General features: G+C 41.7%; 1 protein-coding gene across 1 annotated transcript in view; it reads right to left on the reverse strand.

The window, feature by feature from the left end:
- LOC139553765 (tyrosine-protein kinase receptor-like) overlaps nt 1-20,512 on the reverse strand; it is an 85,776-nt gene that overhangs the window by 34,241 nt on the left and 31,023 nt on the right. Inside the window, exons 7-10 of the mRNA XM_071366409.1 lie at nt 7,280-7,429; nt 3,569-3,669; nt 3,033-3,193; nt 2,706-2,800 (exon numbers count right to left, since the gene is read on the reverse strand). Coding sequence (XP_071222510.1) covers nt 2,706-2,800; nt 3,033-3,193; nt 3,569-3,669; nt 7,280-7,429 — 507 coding nt within the window. The remainder of the gene's footprint in view (nt 1-2,705; nt 2,801-3,032; nt 3,194-3,568; nt 3,670-7,279; nt 7,430-20,512) is intronic.

Raw genomic sequence — 20,512 nt, forward strand, 5'->3', positions numbered from 1 at the left:
AAGATCTGTGCTCCAGTGTGACAATAACGTATATGACACTGGAACCTGCTGATTTTATTGTCAGATTGCGGATTCAATCCCAGGGAGAAGTATTCTACGGTCGGTTTCCCCCGTTCAGAAGCAATCAGGCAGTGTGTTGTCTTCCAGGGGAGCTCTCCAGCTGATTTGGAGGTGGCGGTTAGCCGACGCATCTGTGTGCATCATGCTTCGGTTAAGACTCTTCTCTTTCTTTGACTCTTCCTCAAAAGCTCTATTGTTTCCAGTCTTAAGGCATGCTCTATAGACGGTCTCATCTGCAACAACATGGGGGTGGATCAGCAGTTGTTATGGGGCGTTGCTCTCCACTGAATGTTACTGTGTCCTAACTAGAATCTATTCAGTTCCTCCTACACAAACGTCATGGCATATCTCAGGTGAATGGCGCGATTCAGTGATATAGGCCATGTGAGCTAATAGCCATCATCTAGTGGTCCTTTAAGGAATCTATTTCAAATCAAATTGTATTTGTCTCATGCGCCGAATACAACAGGTGTAGACCTTACAGTGAAATGCTTACTTACAAGCCCTTAACCAACAATACAGTTTTAAGAAAAATACAAAAAAGAAAATAAATAAAGTAACAAATAATTAAAGAGCAGCAGTAAAATAACAATAGCCGGGCTATATACAGGGTAAACCGGTACAGAGTCAACGTGCAGGGGGCACCGGTTAGTCGAGGTAATTGAGGTAATATATACATATAGTAGAGTTATTAAAGTGACTTAAGCATAGATAATAACAGACAGTAGCAGCAGCGTAAAAGGGGGGGGGGGGGGCAAGTAGTCTAGGTAGCCCTTTGATTAAATGTTCAGGAGTCTTACGGCTTGGGGGTAGAAGCTGTTAGAAGCCTCTTGGACCTAGACTTGGTGCTCTGGTACCGTTTGCCGTGCGGTAGCAGAGAGAGCAGGCTATGACTAGGGTGGCTGGAGTCTTTGACAATTTTTGGGGCCTTCCTCTGACACCGCCTGGTATAGAGATCCTGGATGGCAGGAAGCTTGGCCCCAGTGATGTACTGGGCCATACACACTACCCTCTGCAGTGCCTTGCGGTCGGAGGCCGAGCAGTTGCCATACCAGGCAGTGATGCAACCAGTCAGGATGCTCTCGATTGTGCAGCTGTAGAACCTTTTGAGGATCTGAGGACCCGTGCCAAATCTTTTCAGTCTCCTGAGGGGGAATAGGTTTTGTCGTACCCTCTTCACTACTGTCTTGGTGTGCTCGGACCATGTTGGTTTGTTGGTGATGTGGACACCAAGGAACTTGAAGCTCTCAACCTGCTCCACTACAGCCCCGTCGATGAGAATGGGGGCGTGCTTGGTCCTCCTTTTCCTGTATTCTAATATCATCTCCTTAGTCTTGATCACGTTGAGGGAATTAGCTGTATCTCTATGAAAGAGACCCCTTTCTAATTTTATTTATATACTGTACATTTTTCATTTTTCTCCCCAATTTTGTGATATCAAATTTGTATTTATGATCTTGTCTCATTGCTGCAACTCCCCAACGGTCTCGGGAGAGGGGAAGGTCGAGACATGCATCCTTAAAACATGACCCGCCAAGCCGTGCTGCTTCTTAACACACTGCTTGGTTAACATAGGCAAATTACAGTTGGCCCAGAACAGAGCAGCACGTCTGACCCTTAAATATACACGGAGGGCTAATATCAACAACATGCATATCAATCTCTTGGCTCAAAGTATAGGAAATATTGACTGCATCTCTACTGGTCTATTTGAGAGGTATTGACGTGTTAAAAGTACTGAGCTGTCTGTTTAACCGGTTAACACACAGCTCAGACACTCATACATACCCAACAAGACAAGCCACCAGAAAGGTCTCTACACAGTCCCCAAGTCCAGAATAAAGGCTAGGAAACACACAGTACTATTTAGAGCCATAAGTACATGGAACTCGTCCACCTCTGGTAACTCAAGCTAGCCGTAAAATCAGATAAAAAAACAGATAATACAACAACTCAAGGCACAACGCGGACTGTGAAGAGACACACAGTCTAAAACATAAACTCTACACACACCCACACATTATTCTTAGTAATATAATTTAGTATTGTAATATTGTAATGTAATAACCGAGCAATGTACATTTGTAAAATGCACAATGTTTTGTATGACACAATGTTTTATGTCTGTTTGGACCAGGAAGAGTAACTGCTGCCTTGGCAACAGCTAATGGGGATCCTAATAAAATACTTAAACACAAACCCAGAAGTCAGCCATATGAATGTGTTGGAGGAAACACCATCTGACTGACAACGCTAGAGTGCAATGAGCCAAGGAAAGCCCTGCCAGCCAAACCCTCCCCTAACCCAAACGGTGCTGTGCCAATTGTGCACCATCCTTCGGGGCTCCCGGTCACAGCCGGCTTTGACAGAGTCAGGGATCGAACTCCAGGCTGTAGTGATGCTACCCCAGGCTGTAGTGATGCCTTAGACTGCTGTGCTACTCAGGAGGCCAAAAGAGGCCCCTCTCAATCAGTAAATGTAACCTTAAAATATTTAGGGAGTTTTACCTGAGAAATTATTCAATGATGTGTTTGGAGCCCTCCAAATAGTCGCTCACTGTACTCGAGCCATACAGTATGTTATAGTATCTACATTGAGACCTGACTGTTTGTGTTGTGTACAGATTGTGTTGCATGGAGGGCTACCTGTGTCAAAGCATGCTGCCCCCAGGGTGATGTCATCTAGGGCGATGTCAGCATTGGAGCCTGGTCCCCACAGAGCCTTCACCTTGAGGTGGAACCTGGGGGAACACACATCACAATGAATGGAGAGAAACACAGTATGGCATTAAATCTAGATTTCACATTAGTTTTTGTTTTATTAAAATACCCTAAATTATTTCACATTCTTTCACAGTAATCATTTATCAAACTACAATCACTCAAGAAACTCTAACTCTGAACTTTATGTACTGTAATGTTATGTGTTGACACCTCAGGTCAGTAATTACGCAGTACATTAGGGAACCATACCCACTGAGGAGGGCAGGTAGCTGTAGAGTGATGTCCTGCCAGTGATCTTTCCACTGTCCAGACCTCTCCCACACCAACCGGGACGTGGTAGTACTATTTTCCTCTAGTGACAACAGCACGGTGCCATTAAACTCCCCATAGAGATACAGGGAGAAATGCAACTGCAGACAGAGACATCCAGAAAGGATGTGAATTAGTGAATTTCATGACATATTTTTTGAAGACTTTAACATGACTTAAAACTATATGAAGTTTGATATTCTGTGTGTAGTACCAGATGACTGCTCTCTGTTATGATAGACCAGCTGTCTGGGGGGGAAATCGGATTAATTACAAAAAATGCAAATCAATAGACAGGCCTTGGCTATGGTTGGTTGATCTGGCATCTTTTGAGGGTGTTTCTAAAACTCCCTTCATGAGGATGTCTAGAACTCATCAGTGAGTCATCAGTGAACATATTGTTGGAAGGAGAGATTGTCTCATCAGTAAGGAAGCCATTGGGTGGCTGGATAGATATGTCCATTTACGCCTCTCACCTGACAGGCTGTCGTAGAGACTGGTTGGGGGAAGGAGTAACTCCGGACAGACACCTCATGACTGGAACTCCTCCTTCTCACGGCCAGGAACAGGAAGTGCCCTGAGGGAAAAGACAATAACCACAACACAGAGTGGAGCTGACACTGATGTAGTGCACCAGTCAACAGGGCATGACTGATAGAGCTCTGAAGAAAACAGTCTTTCAGTCGTCATCTCAAAAACAATACATTTTGCCTTGGCGCAGTGCAAGTCGATTTGGACTGAAACCAATTGGAGCTATAAACTGAAATGCAGAAAATGAATGGAAATCATCTCAGCAGCAATAGAACATGTTTTACATTACACACCATGCTGCTGGGCTTCATGATACTCAAGTGTTATAACTGATTGTAAATCATCGACAAACTGTTCAAAGGAATGTAATTCCATTCAGTGATAACCCAATAGGGAATTCCTCCTTTAGGTCTACAAAGCCTTTAGATTCCAAATGTTTTGAAAACTTGAATTGGAATGAAAATCAAATCAAATTGTATTAGTCACATGCGCCTGTAGTCCACAATCATCTCCTTTGTCTTGATCACGTTGAGGGAGAGGTTGTTGTCCTGGCACCACATGGCCAGGACTCTGATCTCCTCCATATAGGCTGTCTCGTCGTTGTCGGTGATCAGGCCTATCACTGTTGTGTCATCGGAAAACTTAATGATGGTGTTGGAGTTGTGCCTGGCTGTGCAGTCATGAGTGAACAGGGAGTACAGGACGGGACTGAGCACGTACCCCTGAGGGACCCCTGTGTTGAGGATCAGCATGGCGGATGTGTTGTTACCTACCCTTACCACCTGGGGGTGGCCCGTCAGGGAGTCCAGGATCCAGTTGCAGAGGGAGGTGTTTAGTCCCAGGGTCCTTAGCTTATTGATGAGCTTTGAGGGCACTATGGTGTTGAACGCTGCGCTGTAGTCAATGAATAGCATTCTCACATAGGTGTTCCTTTTGTCCAGGTGGGAAAGGGCAGTGTGGAGTGCGATGGAGATTGCATCATCTGTGGATCTGTTAGGGCGGTATGCAAAATGGAGTGGGTCTAGGGTTTCTGGGATAATGGTGTTGATGTCAGCATGACCAGCCTTTCAAAGCACTTCATGGCTACAGACGTGAGTGCTACGGGTCAGTAGTCATTTAGGCAGGTTACCTTAGTGTTCTTGGGCATAGAGACTATTGTGGTCTGCTTAAAACATGTTGGTATTACAGACACGGACAGGGAGAGGTTGAAAATATCAGTGAAGACACTTGCCAGTTAGTCAGTGCATGCTCGCAGTACATGTCCTGGTAATCTGCCTTGTGAATGTTGACCTGTTTAAAAGGTCTTACTCACATCGTCTACGGAGAGCGCGATCACACAGTCTTCCAGGAACAGTTGGTGCTTGCCTCGAAGCGAGCATAGAAGTAGTTTAGCTTGTCTGGTAGGCTCACGTCACTGGGTAGCTCTCTACTGTGCTTCCCTTTGTAGTCTGTAATGGTTTGCAAGCCCTGCCACATCCGACGAGCGTCAGAGCCGGTGTAGTATGATTCGATCTTAGTCCTGTATTGATGCTTTGCCTGTTTGATGGTTTGTCAGAGGGCATAGCGTGATATCTTATAAGCTTTCGGGTTAGAGTCCCGCTCCTTGAAAAAGGCAGCTCTAGCCTTTAGCTCAGTGCGGATGTTGCCTGTAATCGATAGCTTCTGGTTGGCGTATGTACATACGGTCACTGTGGGATCGACATCATCGATGCACTTATTGATGAAGCCAATGACTGATGTGGTGTATTCCTCTGAGGAATCCCGGAACATATTCCAGTCTGTGCTAGCAAAACAGTACTGTAACTTGATCGAGTCACTGGTGCTTCCTGCTTTAATTTTAGCTTGTAAGCAGGAATCAAGAGGATAGAATTATGCTCAGATTTCCCAAATGGAGGACGAGGGAGAGCTTGGTATGCGTCTCTGTGTGTGGAGTAAAGTTGGTCTAGAGTTTTTTTCCCTCTGCTTGCACATTTAACATGCTGATAGAAATTTGGTAAGACGGATTAAAGTTTCCCTGCATTCAAGTCCCCGGCCACTAGGAACGCCACCTCTGGGTGAACATTTTCCTGTTTGCTTATGGTGGAATACAGCTCATTGAGTGCGGTTTTAGTGCCAGCATCGGTCTGTGGTGGTATGTAGACAGCTACGAAAAATACAAATGAAAACTTTCTCGGTAGATAGTGTGGTCTACACCTTATCATGAGATACTCTGCCTCAGGCGAGCAAAACCTTCGAGACTTCCCTAGATATCGTGCACCAGCTGTTATTTACAAAAATACACATCCTGCCGATACAGCGTATAACCAGCCAGCTGTATGTTGATAATGTTGTCGTTCAGACTCTGTGAAGCATAAGATGTTACAGCTTTGAATGTCCTGTTGGTAGTTTAATCTTCAGCGTAGGTCATCTAATTTTTCCCACAAAGATGGCATGTTTGCTAGCAGAATGGAAGGCAGTGGGCGTTTATTTGATCGCCTACAAACTCTCAGAAGGCAGCCCACCCTCCAGACCATTTTTCTCCGCCTTCTCTTCAAGCAAATGACGGGGATCTGGGCCTGTTCCCGGGAAAACAGTATGTCATTCACGTCGGGCTCGTCGGACTTATTAAAGGAAAAAAAAGGATTCTGCCAGTCTGTGGTGATTAATCGCAGTTCTGATGTCCAGAAGTTATTTTCGGTCATAAGAGACGGTAGCAGCAACATTATGTACACAATAAGTAGAAAAATAAGTTACAAACATCGCAAAGAAACAAACAAAATGACACAATTAGTTAGGAACACGTAAAACGTCAGCCTTCTTCTCCGGCGCCATCTACAGACTTGAGTGCTACGGGTCGGTAGTCATTTAGGCAGGTTACCTTAGTGTTCTTGGGCACAGGGACTATGGTGGTCTGCTTAAAACATGTTGGTGTTACAGACTCGGACAGGGGGAGGTTGAAAATCCCATTGGAGTCATAAAAAACTAAATGGATTTCCAGTCTTTGTGTAATATGAGAAACTTGGAAAGAAACCTGAAGGATCACCTTTGCCTATACAGTGTTCTCATTCTGTAGTACCCCTCTCTTAGCTCCAGGACCTGATGGAGAGGAGACTCAACAGCAACTGAAAACCAATTCTCAATTCGAACCCTACAGCTGTAGGACACCATCCACAGGAGGTTGGTGGCACCTTAATTGGGGAGGACATGCTCGAGGTAATGGCTGAAGCGGAATTGGTAGAATGGTATCAAATACATCAAACACATGGTTTCCCTTTGTTTGATGCCATTCAATTTGCTCCATTCCAGACACTATTATGAGCCGTCCTCCCCTCAGCAGCCTCCACTGACACCATATCTCCATTTACAATTCCTAGTCAATTGTCTATTGGGTGCAAAAGGAGCTTATACTGTATTGCACATACGAAGAGGGTTGCAAGATTGAACTCTATTATCAGTACAATGTATGTTCACTAGTGTTTAGTGAATGAGTAATTTACAGGATGAGGACAAGTCTAGTGTAAAATTGGTATGTTATACAGCACAATGTAATACCCAACCGCTATTTATGTCTGGTCTCATAAAGATGTCATCATGTATACCCCCTTCAAATAAAGTGTTACCCAGCAATTTTAGGTCCGCTTACTTTCGATTGACCTGTTGTGTTTTGCACCATTTACCTTGTGTATTTTGCAGAGCTGTCCCCAGCATGTCTTCACTGTCTTCCAGTTCCTCCCCACTGATCCTCCTCCAAGAGGACAGCTCATTGGACGTTGACCAGCCACAGGACCCAGGCTCAAAGGAACAGTGGGCTCCATAGGGCAGAGCATCTCCATAGGGACACAGTGGACCAAAACATACTCACTTCACCGGCTCATTCAGTGTCCTGTACACTTATAAATACGGATACAGCTTATAAAATGAAAGCTTTTAGGAAATGATCAAATAGGGCATGGTGACAAGATCTATTGACTACCCTTTTTAAAGAGCACCTTGTATACTAATTTGAGCACTCCAGCACATTATATTTTCTTCTCAAAATGTAGTGGAGTTTGAATGTGCAAAAGAAAGGCTATCCTATTGTGCTGAAGCCATCTCTCCAGGGTTCCACTATTCAATAGACATTATTCATGTCATTACTTACTGGAGGGATCAGTTTTATTCTCCATGTGGGAACTATTCTTTGCATTGAATGATGAATGTTTTGATTGAGTGTTGAGCAGGTTAGTGTTGTTCGTCATGAATCTTGTTCTGGAGGCAGCTCTGCAGAGTGCTTAACCCTAACCTTAACCACACTGCTAATCCTAATGCCTAACCTTAAATTAAGACCAAAAAAGCACATTTCTGTTTAAATTAATTTGTACAACATAGCAAATTTTGACTAAATATGAAACAAAAATCACTCAGTTCTGCCTCTAGGACAAGACTCATGACAATACATGTCAACCTGTGAGTGTTGAGAAGGCTTGTATGACTAATGGTGTTGTGAGCGTTGATGCAAGGGCTGCAAGCACTGAGTGTACCTTCATGTTTTCACTAATTGCTAAATTCACTGTATCATTTCACAAAGCTGCAGTTTAAAAGAGCATTTCAATTCAAATTGCAGTTGAATAATGGTATTTCAGTTTCAAGGGGTGCCTCGGAGAAACAGTAATCTTAACAAACCCACAGAGAATGGTCCAAAGAAACATATTAGCCTTAGTGGGAGGACTCTGGCTGGCACTTTTCTGTCTCTTAATGCAATGTCTATCTAGTGGTTGTTATACTTTGCTCTTAGCATAAGGGACTGAGACAGAGAGGAGGAGAGCACTTACTGTTGGCTAATACACTGCTTCCAGTGAAAGGATTAACAATTTATCATGGTCATTAAAACTTTAATATAGTTTATGCAAGCGGCACCACACTCAACAAAAACAGTGCGATTTAAAGATGGGGAAACTCTTTTTCCCGAAGATGTTTCAAACATAATCTGATCCAACGTTATAAAACTTACTTTGAAATAAATGTTTTTACTCACTAAAAACAATATTATCTAAGCTAACAATGAATTATGGAGAAGGCCTATCTACGGAATTGTAGGGCCAAGTGTAATAAACGGCAATGTGTGGTGGCACTTGGTAAAAACAACATTTTTGCACGGATAGTACAATATTTAGAGAATAAAGTCAAAATTACATTTTGTGAATAAAGTAAAAACGTTAGGCTAAGCCATAATCACATGCGACTGCTGGCATCAGCACAGATCACAGTACACTAGACTGGCAGCCAGCCAGCCGGTACACAGGTGAGATGTAAATCTAGTTTGTTCATTACAGTGGCTTGGGTAAATGACATTACAAAAGGAAGCAAATAATTAGTAGGAATACATTTGTCGTAATTTTTATGTCGCCAGATTGACTTTAGATGCAGTATAATGTTAGCTAGCTAGATTGAGAGATCAGTGAATGATAGATAACTAGCTAACATTAGCATTGCTAGCTATTTTTATGAACTTTGTTTGCTAATGAAAACATTGTCACATCTAAAGTAAATTTGACAACTTTTTTGGCACCTCTAGATATGCTAACATCTAACTATTTACATGACAAATGTAGCTAGAGGTCCAGCTTCTTGAAGATGTCAATCATTAACATTTCCTGCACGACCGTGGGGGTCGCAGAAGAATCCCTTTCAAAGTTGGAGGAGCAAAAGGTGTGTTCGCCATAGGGGGGTTGTTGGAGGTGGTGCAGTGAGTGAATAGGGGGCGTTCATAACTAGTCTACAGGTTATGGATCAGGTAACAGGCTAACACTTAAGACACACATGTCAATGATTAGGTGTTACATTGGTGAAGTATTTTTGCATTGACATGGCATACTCTCTAAACAATAATTCCAACAAATTGGCTACTAGAGTATGTCTGCAGTTGTTCGTCGACACCACTAGCAAACTCTACTGCTGTTATTTACCCTCTGCATTTCCTCTATTATATGCTCCAAATGCAACTCATATTTATTCTCATCTTACATAGGAACATTTATTTGGTCTTTTTAAGATAAACAGTCATACATGCATCACTGCTTCTCAACCATGATCTTTCATATTTGAAGGGCCATTATATTCAGTTGTGAACAAAAAAGTATATTAAGCACAAAATGTGTGTCTGCCAAATAGGCACCATGTAGATAAGTGTCAGTCCACTGACTGGGCTGGACAAGCACTAATATGAATGAAATCATCCTACTGTGCTTGTGTAAGGGTTTAAATTGACTATGTACAGTACAGTGCATTCGGAAAGTATTCAGACCCCTTCCCTTTTCCACTGGGGAAGGGTACAAAATAATGTCTGCAGCATTCAAGGTTCCCAAGAACACAGTGGCTTACATCATTCTTAAATGGAAGAAGTTTGGAACCACCAAGACTCCTCCTAGAGCTGGCCACCCAGCCAAACTTAGCAAAAGGGCTCCCGAGTGACGCAGTAGTCTAAGGCACTGCATCTCAGTGCTAGAGGCGTCACTACAGACCCTGGTTCGATTACAGGCTGTGTCACAACCGGCCCTGATTGGGAGTCTCATAGGGCGGCGCACAATTGCCCCCGCGTCGTCTGGGTTAGGGTTTTGTCTGGGTAGGTCGTCATTGTAAATAAGAATTTGTTCTTAACTGTCTTGCCTAGTTAAATAAAGGTTAAATCGCGGGAGAAGGCCTTGGTCAGGGAGGTGACCAAGAACCCAGTGGTCACTCTGACAGAGCTCCAGAGTTCCTCTGTGGAGATGGGAGAACCTTCCAAAAGAACAACCATCTCTGCAGCACTCCACCAATCAGGCCTTTATGGTAGAGTGGCCAGACAGAAGCCATTCCTCAGTAAAAGGCACATGACAGACCGCTTGGAGTTTGCCAAAAGGCACCTAAAGGACTCAGACCATGAGAAACAAGATTCTCTGATATGATGAAACCAAGATTGAACTCTTTGGCCTGAATGCCAAGCATCACATCTGAGCAGAAACCTGGCACTATCCATACAGTGAGGCATGGTGGTGGCCAGTGGCGATTATAGCATGTAAATCTTGGTGGGGCAAAAAAGAAATTGGGGGGATGCATGCCAGCAAAGCCACTACACAACACAACACTAAATGGTGACAAATGGTTCCCACAAACTGTTAGGGCCTACATAAAGCTGTCCCAACAGCAGTCCCAACAGGACACTTTACCACTGCTACACCTGGCTATCAGAGGACCCTTGTCTGGCAGCGAAACAGTACATTCAGCCTCATTTACTACCTTTTAAAAAAACATAGCTTATATGGATGACTTGCTTAAACAAATGTTGTTTCTACTGAGACGGACAATTGAGATGTACAAACTATGGCATAAGGGGACGACAAGCAGATAAGAGGCAATCCGTAATTTCGATTAAGACTTTAATGAGCGAGCTAGGACTGACGTAGTCAATATGACTATTTGTTCAGCACTTTTGAAATGTACAGCGACAGAATTCAGAACATGGGCCGTTCTTATGGTGTTTTCCCTGTACACCAAGTCAGAACCGTAGCATAAATAAAGGGGGCATATAAGCAGACAATGAAAGCTCTTACAATATTCAATGATTACATTTCTCTAAAACAGGTTATAGGCTACATGTGCACCACCAAATCAAAGCAGTAGGCAAAATTAAGAGGGGAAAATAGACCAAATTATTAGGGTGAGGCACATGGGCTACTAACAGCTTACTGCACAACATACACTTATAATTACTTTCTTAACTACAGTATACATATCTGAATAGGCCTGAATAGCAGGCCAGTGATTGCTTTGCAATGCTTGCAGTTAGCCACTGATTCCTTCCAAACCACTCGTTGTTGAATTTGCAATTTATTTTTATTAACTCAATAATTTTTTTAATCATTTGAAATCTATGTGAAATCCATAGATTAGGGCCTAATGAATTTATATAAATTGACTGATTTCCTTATATGAACTGTAACTCAGTAAAATCGTTGAAATTGTGTGGTGTTTTATATTTTTGTTCTGTGTCTAATATAAGCATTTCGCTACACCGCCAACAGATGCTAAATATGTGTGTGACCAATAAAATTTGATTTGATATACACACATACACACAAACATACACACACACACAGTGGTGGAAAAAGTATTAAATTGTCATACTTGAGTAAAAGTAATGATACCTTAATAGAAAATGACTAAAGTAAAAGTCCCCCAGTAAAATACTACTTGAGTAAAAGTATTACATGTATGGGTTTTTAAATACCCATTTTTATTGTTTTTGTCAGGGGTGGAACTCTGGTTTTAGGGGGACCATATTTGTATTTATTTTTTTCAGTCAGATAAACACTCCAAACAGCCTACCCGACTGCTCGGAGGCATCCACATGGTCCTAAAGCACACCGTTGCTTGGTTTTTGTGTCACATGTCCCCCAATCCCTAGTGAAAGTTGTGCCCCTGGTTTTTGTGCATCTCTGAGTGATGTTCTATTGAATCCTACGGTAATTTCATGTTTTCATGTGTATCTGAGTTTTTGGCAGAAATCCGGCCGGTATGACGTAGCACTGTGATAAAGTCACTCTCACTACACTAGAGGTTAACACGAATATGACTTTTAGATTGCGAAAATGTCTAACATACATGTCAGATTTCAATAATGGTCGATGTCATAACTCAAGAGGCTGTCTTCTCTTGAATGAGCCATTGATCATATTTTTGTCATATTCCTACCTCGGGAAATGTGTAATTTAACAGAGAGTCTAGCACATTTTTCCTATTTGTCTGCATCTTTAGTCCAGGGTGCATTGCATGGTGCCGTTGCCAGAGATATTGCTGAAAGGAGACAGGAGTGATCTCATGGGCTCCTGAGTTCTTCTGCAAAAAATATAGAATTAGAGTTGGATAAATGTAGATAAACTTGAATTTTTTTTCCACAAGGACTTATACAGGATACTAAGATCAACATTAAAACCTTCAATCCAAATCCAAATTCCATACCTAAAACCTTGATTTTTGACAGAATTACCTGAATGTACTATTACTACCAAGGATGACTGTATCAAGAAAACTTCTAAAAAAACAAAACCTGCAGAAGAAACACACCTGAACCTGGAAATAACATCCAACACAAAACTGAGTGAGTAATATTCAATCTGAAGCTACGTATGAAGCCAAAAAGTAAAAGACAATCTCTAGGTAATTATGTTACGTAAAGCAGACAGCACAGGACCCACCAACCCAACAGACCCCCTCCTATCAGCCCTCCTGTCAGCTCCCCCGATAGCCCTCCTGACAACCCCCCCACATCCACTGAAGACACACAAAAGCCAGGTATTGTGCTCCTCATTGACTCAAATGGCAAATACATTCAATAGGATAAACTTTTTCCCAAACACAAAGTGGCTAGACTCAGGTGCCCAAACACTAGGCATGCCCTGGAGCTGTTGTCAGCTCCAGGGCAAGCCCAATCCTGTGACCTAAGAGGTATGTATCAGATGCTCAACATGCTCTGCTCACACCTACTGTAATGTTCTGGGCCTACACCACACAAAAACAACACTAGACACTATGGAACACAAAGCTTTTACTATCTCATCCTGGAATATACAAGGTCTGAGATCATCAGCCTTTGGCCGAAAGAGCAGGAACTCAGACTTCATCAAAGAAATTGGAAATACAGACATTGTCATTTTACAAGAAACATGGTATAAAGGAGACGGACCCACTGGTTGCCCTCTAGGTTACAGAGAGCTGGTAGTCCCATCCATCAAACCACCAGGTGTGAAACAGGGAAGAGACTCAGGGGGTATGCTATTTGGGTTTAGAGCAGACCTAACCCACTCTATTCAATTAGTCAAAACAGGAATTTTTTACATCTGGCTAGAAGTTAATAAGGAATTTATCTCAGAGAAAAATGTCCTCATGTGTGCTACCTACATCCTCCCAATATAATCCCCAAACTTTAATGATCACAGCTTCTCCATCCTACAGGGGGAGATCAACATTCTCCAGGCTCAGGGACATGTACTAGTCTGTGCTAACCTAAATGCCAGAACTGGACAAGAACCCAACACCCTCAGCAGCACACAGGGGGACAAACACATACCTGGAGGTGACAGCATTCCCTCCCCCATATGCCCCCCTAGACACAACTACGACAACATAACCAACAAAAACGGGTCACAACTCCTGCAGTTCTGTCGGACGCTGGGTATGTACATAGTCAATGGTAGGCTTCGAGGGGACTCCTATGGTAGGTACACCTATAGCTCATATCTTGACAGTAGTAATGTAGACTACTTTATCACTGACCTAAACCCAGAGTCTCTCGGAGCGTTCACAGTTAGTACACTGACATCCCTGGAAATCTACCAAAAAACTATTAGGCAACAACAAATTCAATCCCTTCTAGACAACTTCCTGGACATAAGGTTTCACTGTAATAGTGAAGGTGTAAACTTGGCAGTAGAAAACCTAAACAGTATATTTGACCTCTCAGCTTCCCAATCAAATAAAAAAATGTCAAGCAGACAACCTAAGAAAATTAACAACATTGACAAATGGTTTGATGAAGAACGCAAAAACCTAAGAAAGAAATTGAAAAACCTATCCAACCAAAAACATAGAGACCCAGAAAACCTGAGCCTTCACTATGGTGAATCACTAAAACAATACAGAAATACACTACAGAAATACACTAAAGAAAAAGAAGGAACAGCACGTCAGAAATCAGCTCAATGTAATTGAAGAATCCGTAGAATCTAACCACTTCTGGGAAAATTGAAAAACTCTAAACAAACAACAACACGAAGAGTTATCTATCCAAAACTGAGATTTATGGATAAACCACTGCTCCAATTTCTTGGGCTCTATAACAAAGAACAAACAGCAAAAACATATATATGATCAAATACAAATCTTAGAAGCAACTATTATAGACTACCAGAACCCACTGGATTCTCCAATTACATTGAATGAACTACAGGACAAAATACAAACCCTCCAACACAAAAAGGCCAATGGGGTTGATGGTATCCTAAATGAAATGATAAAATATAAAGAGCACAAATTCCAATTGGCTATACTTAAACTACTTAACATCATCCTCAGCTCTGGTATCTTCCCCGATATTTGGAACAAAGGACTGGTCACCACAAAAGTGGAGACAAATTTGATCCCAATAACTACCGGGGGATATGCATCAACAGCAACCTTGGGAAAATCCTCTGCATTATCATTAACAGCAGACTCGTACATTCTCTCAGTGAAAACAATGTACTGAGCAAATGTCAAATTGGCTTTTAACCAAATACCTTAGGACAGACCACGTATTTGCCCTGCATACCATAATTGACAAACAAAAAAGACAAAACAAATGCAATGTTCTCTCATGCTGTGTTGATTTCAAAAAAGCTTTTGACTCAATTTGGCATGAGGGTCTGCTATACAAATTGATGGAAAGTAGTGTTGGGGAAAAAACATACGACATTATAAAATCCATGTACACAAACAAGTGTGCGAATAAAATTGGCAAAAAACACATATCTTTCCACAAGGCCGGGGGTGAGACAGGGATGCAGCTTAAGCTCAACATATACAGTTGTGTATAGTCGGAAGTTTACATACACCTAAGCCAAATACATTTAAACTCAGTTTTTCACAATTCCTGAAATTTAATAGTAAAAATTCCCTGTCTTAGGTCAGTTAGGATCACCACTTTATTTTAAGGATGTGAAATGTCAGAATAATAGTAGAGAGAATGATTTCTTTCAGCTTTTATTTCTTTCATCACATTCCCAGTGGGTCAGAAGTTTACATACACTCAATTAGTATTTGGTAGCATTGCCTTTAAATTGTTTAACTTGGGTCAAATGTTTTGGGTAGCCTTCCACAAGCTTCCCACAATAGGTTGGGAGAATGTTGGCCCATTCCTCCTGACAGAGCTGGTGTAACTGAGTCAGGTTTATAGGCCTCCTTGCTCGCACACGCTTTTTCAGTTCTGCCAAAATATTTTCTATAGAATTGAGGTCAGGGCTTTGTGATGGCCATTCCAATAGCTTGACTTTGTTGTTCTTAAGCCATTTTGCCACAACTTTGGAAGTATGCTTGGGGTCATTGTCCATTTGGAAGACCCATTTGCGACCAAGCTTTAACTTCCTGACTGATGTTGTGAGATGTTGCTTCAATATATCCACATCATTTTCCTGCCTCATGGTGCCATCTATTTTGTGAAATGCACCAGTCCCTCCTGCAGCAAAGCACCCCCACAACATGATGCTGCCACCCCCGTGCTTCACGGTTGAGATGGGAGGCTTTCAAGCTGAAGAACACCCTTTTTCCTCCAAACATAACAATGGTCATTATGGCCAAACAGTTTTATTTTTGTTTCATCAGATCAGAGGACATTTCTCCAAAAAGTACCATCTTTGTCCCCATATGCAGTTGCAAACCGTAGTCTGGCTTTTTTATGGCGGTTTTGGAGGAGTGGCTTCTTCCTTGCTGAGCGGCTTTTCAGGTTATGTCAATATAGGACTCGTTTTACTGTAGATATAGATACCTTTGTGCCCGTTTCCTCCAGCATCTTCACAAGGTCCTTTGCTGTTGTTCTGGGATTGATTTGCACTTTTTGCACCAAAGTATGTTCATCTCCTTCCGTCTTCTTCCTGAGCGGTATGATGGCTGCGTGGTCCCATGGTGTTTATACTTGCGTACTATTGTTTGTACAGATGAACGTGGTACCTTCAGGCATTTGGAAATTGCTCCCAAGGATGAACCAGACTTGTGGAGGTCTACAATTATTTTTCTGATGTCTTGGCTGATTTCTTTAGATTTTCCCATGATGTCAAGCAAAGAGGCACTGAGTTTGAAGGTAGGCCTTGAAATACATCCACAGGTACACCTCCAATTGACTCAAATTATGTCAATTAGCCTATCAGAAGCTTCTAAAGCCATGACATCATTTTCTGGAATTCTCCAAGCTGTTTAAAGGCACAGTCAAGTTAGTGTATGTAAACTTCTGACCCACTGGAATTGTGATACAGTGAATTATAAGTGAAATAATCTGTCTGTAAACAATTAATGGATAAATTACTTGTGTCATGCACAAAGTAGATGTCCTAACCGACTTGCCAAAACTATAGTTTGTTAACAAGAAATTTGTGGAGTGGTTGATAAACTAGTTTTAATGACTCCAACCTAAGTGTATGTAAACTGCCGACTTCAACTGTATATACATTAATTGACGAGGGCACTAGAACAATCTGACATCAAATGTCTACTGTTTTCTGATGATCTGGTCCTTCTGTCCCAAACGTAGGAAGGCCTACAGCAGCACCTAGATCTTCTGCACAGATTCTGTCAGACCTGGGCCCTGACAGTAAATCTCAGTAAAACAAAAATAATGGTGTCCAAAAAAAGTCAATTTGCCAGGACCACAAATACAAATTCCATCTAGACAACGTTGCCATAGAGCACACAAAACACTATACAAACCTCGGCCTTAACATCAGCACCACAAGTAACTTCCACAAAGCTGTGAACAATCTGAGAGACAAGGCAAGAAGGGCCTTCTATGCCATCAAAAGGAACATAACATTTGACATACCAATTAGGATCTGGCTAAAAATGCTTGAATCAGTTATAGAACCCATTGCCCTTTATGGTTGTGAGGTCTGAGGTCCGCCCACCAACCAAGAATTCACAAAATGGGACAAACACCAAATTGAGACTACTGTATGCATGCAGAATTCTGCATAACTATCCTCTGTGTACAACGTAAAACACCAAATAATGCATGCAGAACAGAATTAGGCCGATACCCGCTAATTATCAAAATCTAGAAAAAGAGCCATTCAATTCTACAACCACCTAAAAGGAAGCGAATCCCAAATCTTCCATAGCAAAGCCATCACCTACAGAGAGATGAACTGGAGAAGAGTTCCCTAAGCAAGCTGGTCCTGTCCAGGACAGCAACACAATTTGACCCAAACAAATCATGAGAAAACAAAAAGATAATTACTTGACACATTGGAAAGAATTTACAAGAAAACAGAACAAACTAGAATGCTAGTTGGCCCTAAACAGAGAGTACACAGTGGCAGAATACCTGACCAAGGTGACTGACCCAAAAATAAGGAAATCTTTGACTTTGTACAGACTCAGTGAGCATAGCCTTGATATTGAGAAAAGCCGCCGAAGGCAGACCTGCTTCTCAAGAGAAGACAACCTATGTGCAAACTGCCTACAAAAATGAGGTGGAAACTGAGCTGCACTTCCTAACCTCCTGCCAAATGACCATATTAGAGACACAAATTTCCCTCAGATTACACAGACCCACAAAGAATTCGCAAAAACGAATCCAATTTTGATAAACTACCATATCTTTTGGTTAAAAATACCACAGTGTGCCATCACAGCAGCAATATTTGTGACCACAATAAAAGGGCAACCAGTGAAGAACAAACACCACTGTTAATACAACCCCTATTTCTGTAAATTTATTTTCCCTTTTGTACTCTATTTGCACATCGTTACAACACTGTATATAGACATAATATGACATTTGAAATGTCTTTATTCTTTTGGAACTTTTGTGAGTGTAATGTTTAGTGTACATTTTTTATTGTTAATTTCACTTTTGTTTATTATCTATTTCACTTGCTTTGACAATGTAAACATATGTTTCCCAGGCCAATAAAGACCCTTAAACTGAAATAGAAATGTATAGGAATCCAACGAATGAAGGAAAGTATAACGCCACACACAGCAGACTGTCGACCAATAACGTTCAGGTTGTCATGCTGCATCACGCGGATGCCAAGCACCTCGTCACACAACCCCTTCTCAAAGTCAATGTATATGTCGAGAAGCGTACCTATTTTTCTGGAAAGTATGTAATGTCATGATTCCAAAGCATATTCGATATTACAGATAGAAAGTTAGTTATCTTACATCTCGGAAAAGATGTGTAATGTCGTACTTCTTGCTTGCGAAATTCATGCTAATGTTGGGTTAGACTCCCATTCACTCCTTGAAGGAGAGCGCTCCTTGTTCCAGAATCACACATCAACACTCAGAGATAATTTACAAACGCAGGATTTGTGTTTAGTGAGTCTGGCAGATCAGAGGCAGTAGGAATGATTACGCGTTACATTGATTGCTGCGTGAATTTGACCATAATTCTGTCCCGCCTGAGCATTCTAAATGTAACGAGTAGTTTTTGGTGTCAGGAAAAATGTATGGGAGTAAAAAGTTAATATTTTCATTAGGAATGTATTCAAGTAAAACTAAAAGTTGTCAAAAATAGAAATAGTAAAGTACAGGTACCCCAAGAAACGACTTAAGTAAAAATGCTTTAAAAAGTACTATTTAAGTACTTTACACCACTGTATAAAGTACCACTGTATAAAGTACTTAAGTGAATTTCATCATAATGAAGCATCTTATTTGTGAACAGCTATGTATAGTTATGAAGCCACCTAGTGGAGAGTTCTTGCCACAGCATTTTCTTGATAGGATTGTTCTAGACTTTTTTGTTGTTGTTGAATATTTAACTTATATTTGAAAAACAAGTGTTAGGGATAAAGATAACCACCATTGCACATTTTGAACAATTTGGAGGGATATAGCTGCTCTAAGGATTCTTAATTATTAATTACTGTTATGCTAAAAACTGTATTGTCACCTCCTGCTGTATGATAATATTGCAAGACAGTCAATTTTGGTCAGTTTTTCTTGTCTGCTGAAATGGCCTATGCCTTTGCTTTACTGTCTTGTGAGTATTTAAGCAAGTTTTATTTTCAAAAGCTGTTTTCTATGCAGTTATCCACGTCAGGGCAATGTAATGAGGATAAAATAATGAAATGACAATGTACACTATTTCCAATGCTTAGAATTTTATATCATATTTCCTTTCCCCACAGATTGACAAATATGTTGTCCTGATCATGGATGATGCAGATATGGCCAGCTTCATTTCTTCATATGGAAATGTTGTGTTTTTGAAAAACTTGTGGAAAGCTGAAACTAAGAAAGCAATCAAGCAATGTGGAAGAGGAAGCCCACACCCCAGGAAGATCAGAGGAAGCAGACCAGAGGAAGACCAGAGGAAGCCCACACCCCAGGAAGATCAGAGGAAGCAGACCAGAGGAAGACCAGAGGAAGCCCACACCCCAGGAAGATCAGAGGAAGCAGACCAGAGGAAGACCAGAGGAAAATCAAGGACTCGCAGTACTGAAGTAGAGTGGATTCACACTGATAACAAGGACACCAAACAAGTCAGAGCAAAGCAAGGAGGAGGCACCAGCAAGGTTGTTATGGACTGCAGTGCGGGAGTTACTGAGATACTGAAAGAGGAAAAGGATATTTTCTTCCGCACTGGACAATCCAGCAAAGGCCTTGAGACTGGCTTTGAGGTGTGGGACTTCAAACAAAACACAATTCCAGGTGATTTTTCCACTGGCACAATATATGAGACAGTCAAGATACCCAAGTTGAGTTTCTATAGTGTAACTAAGCCATTGCAAGAGACTTGAAGACACTTCCATCTCTGAGCCTTTGAGTGATGTGTCTCACGATGATGATGATGAATATGACAGCACTGAGTTCGTTGTCTCGGATGAATACCAAGCATCAGAGGTCATTCAACATGGGCCAAGCATCTCTGATTACCCAACCAGCACAGATATCCCCATCTTCAACCACCCAGTAGTCATCAGAGATTAGACGATGATGATGAATATGACAGCACTGAGTTCATTGTCTAGGATGAATACCAAGTATCAGAGGTCAGTCAGCATGGGCCAAGCATCACTGATTACACAGTCAGCACAGATATCCCCATCATCTTCAACCACCCAGTCATCAGAGCTGAACATTTCATCACTGATCGGCATTACCCTGAACTTATTAACATGGTAAATTTAGGCCAAGGT

Source organism: Salvelinus alpinus, chromosome 25 (genome assembly GCF_045679555.1).
Source record: "Salvelinus alpinus chromosome 25, SLU_Salpinus.1, whole genome shotgun sequence".
Taxonomy (NCBI): Eukaryota; Metazoa; Chordata; class Actinopteri; order Salmoniformes; family Salmonidae; genus Salvelinus; species Salvelinus alpinus.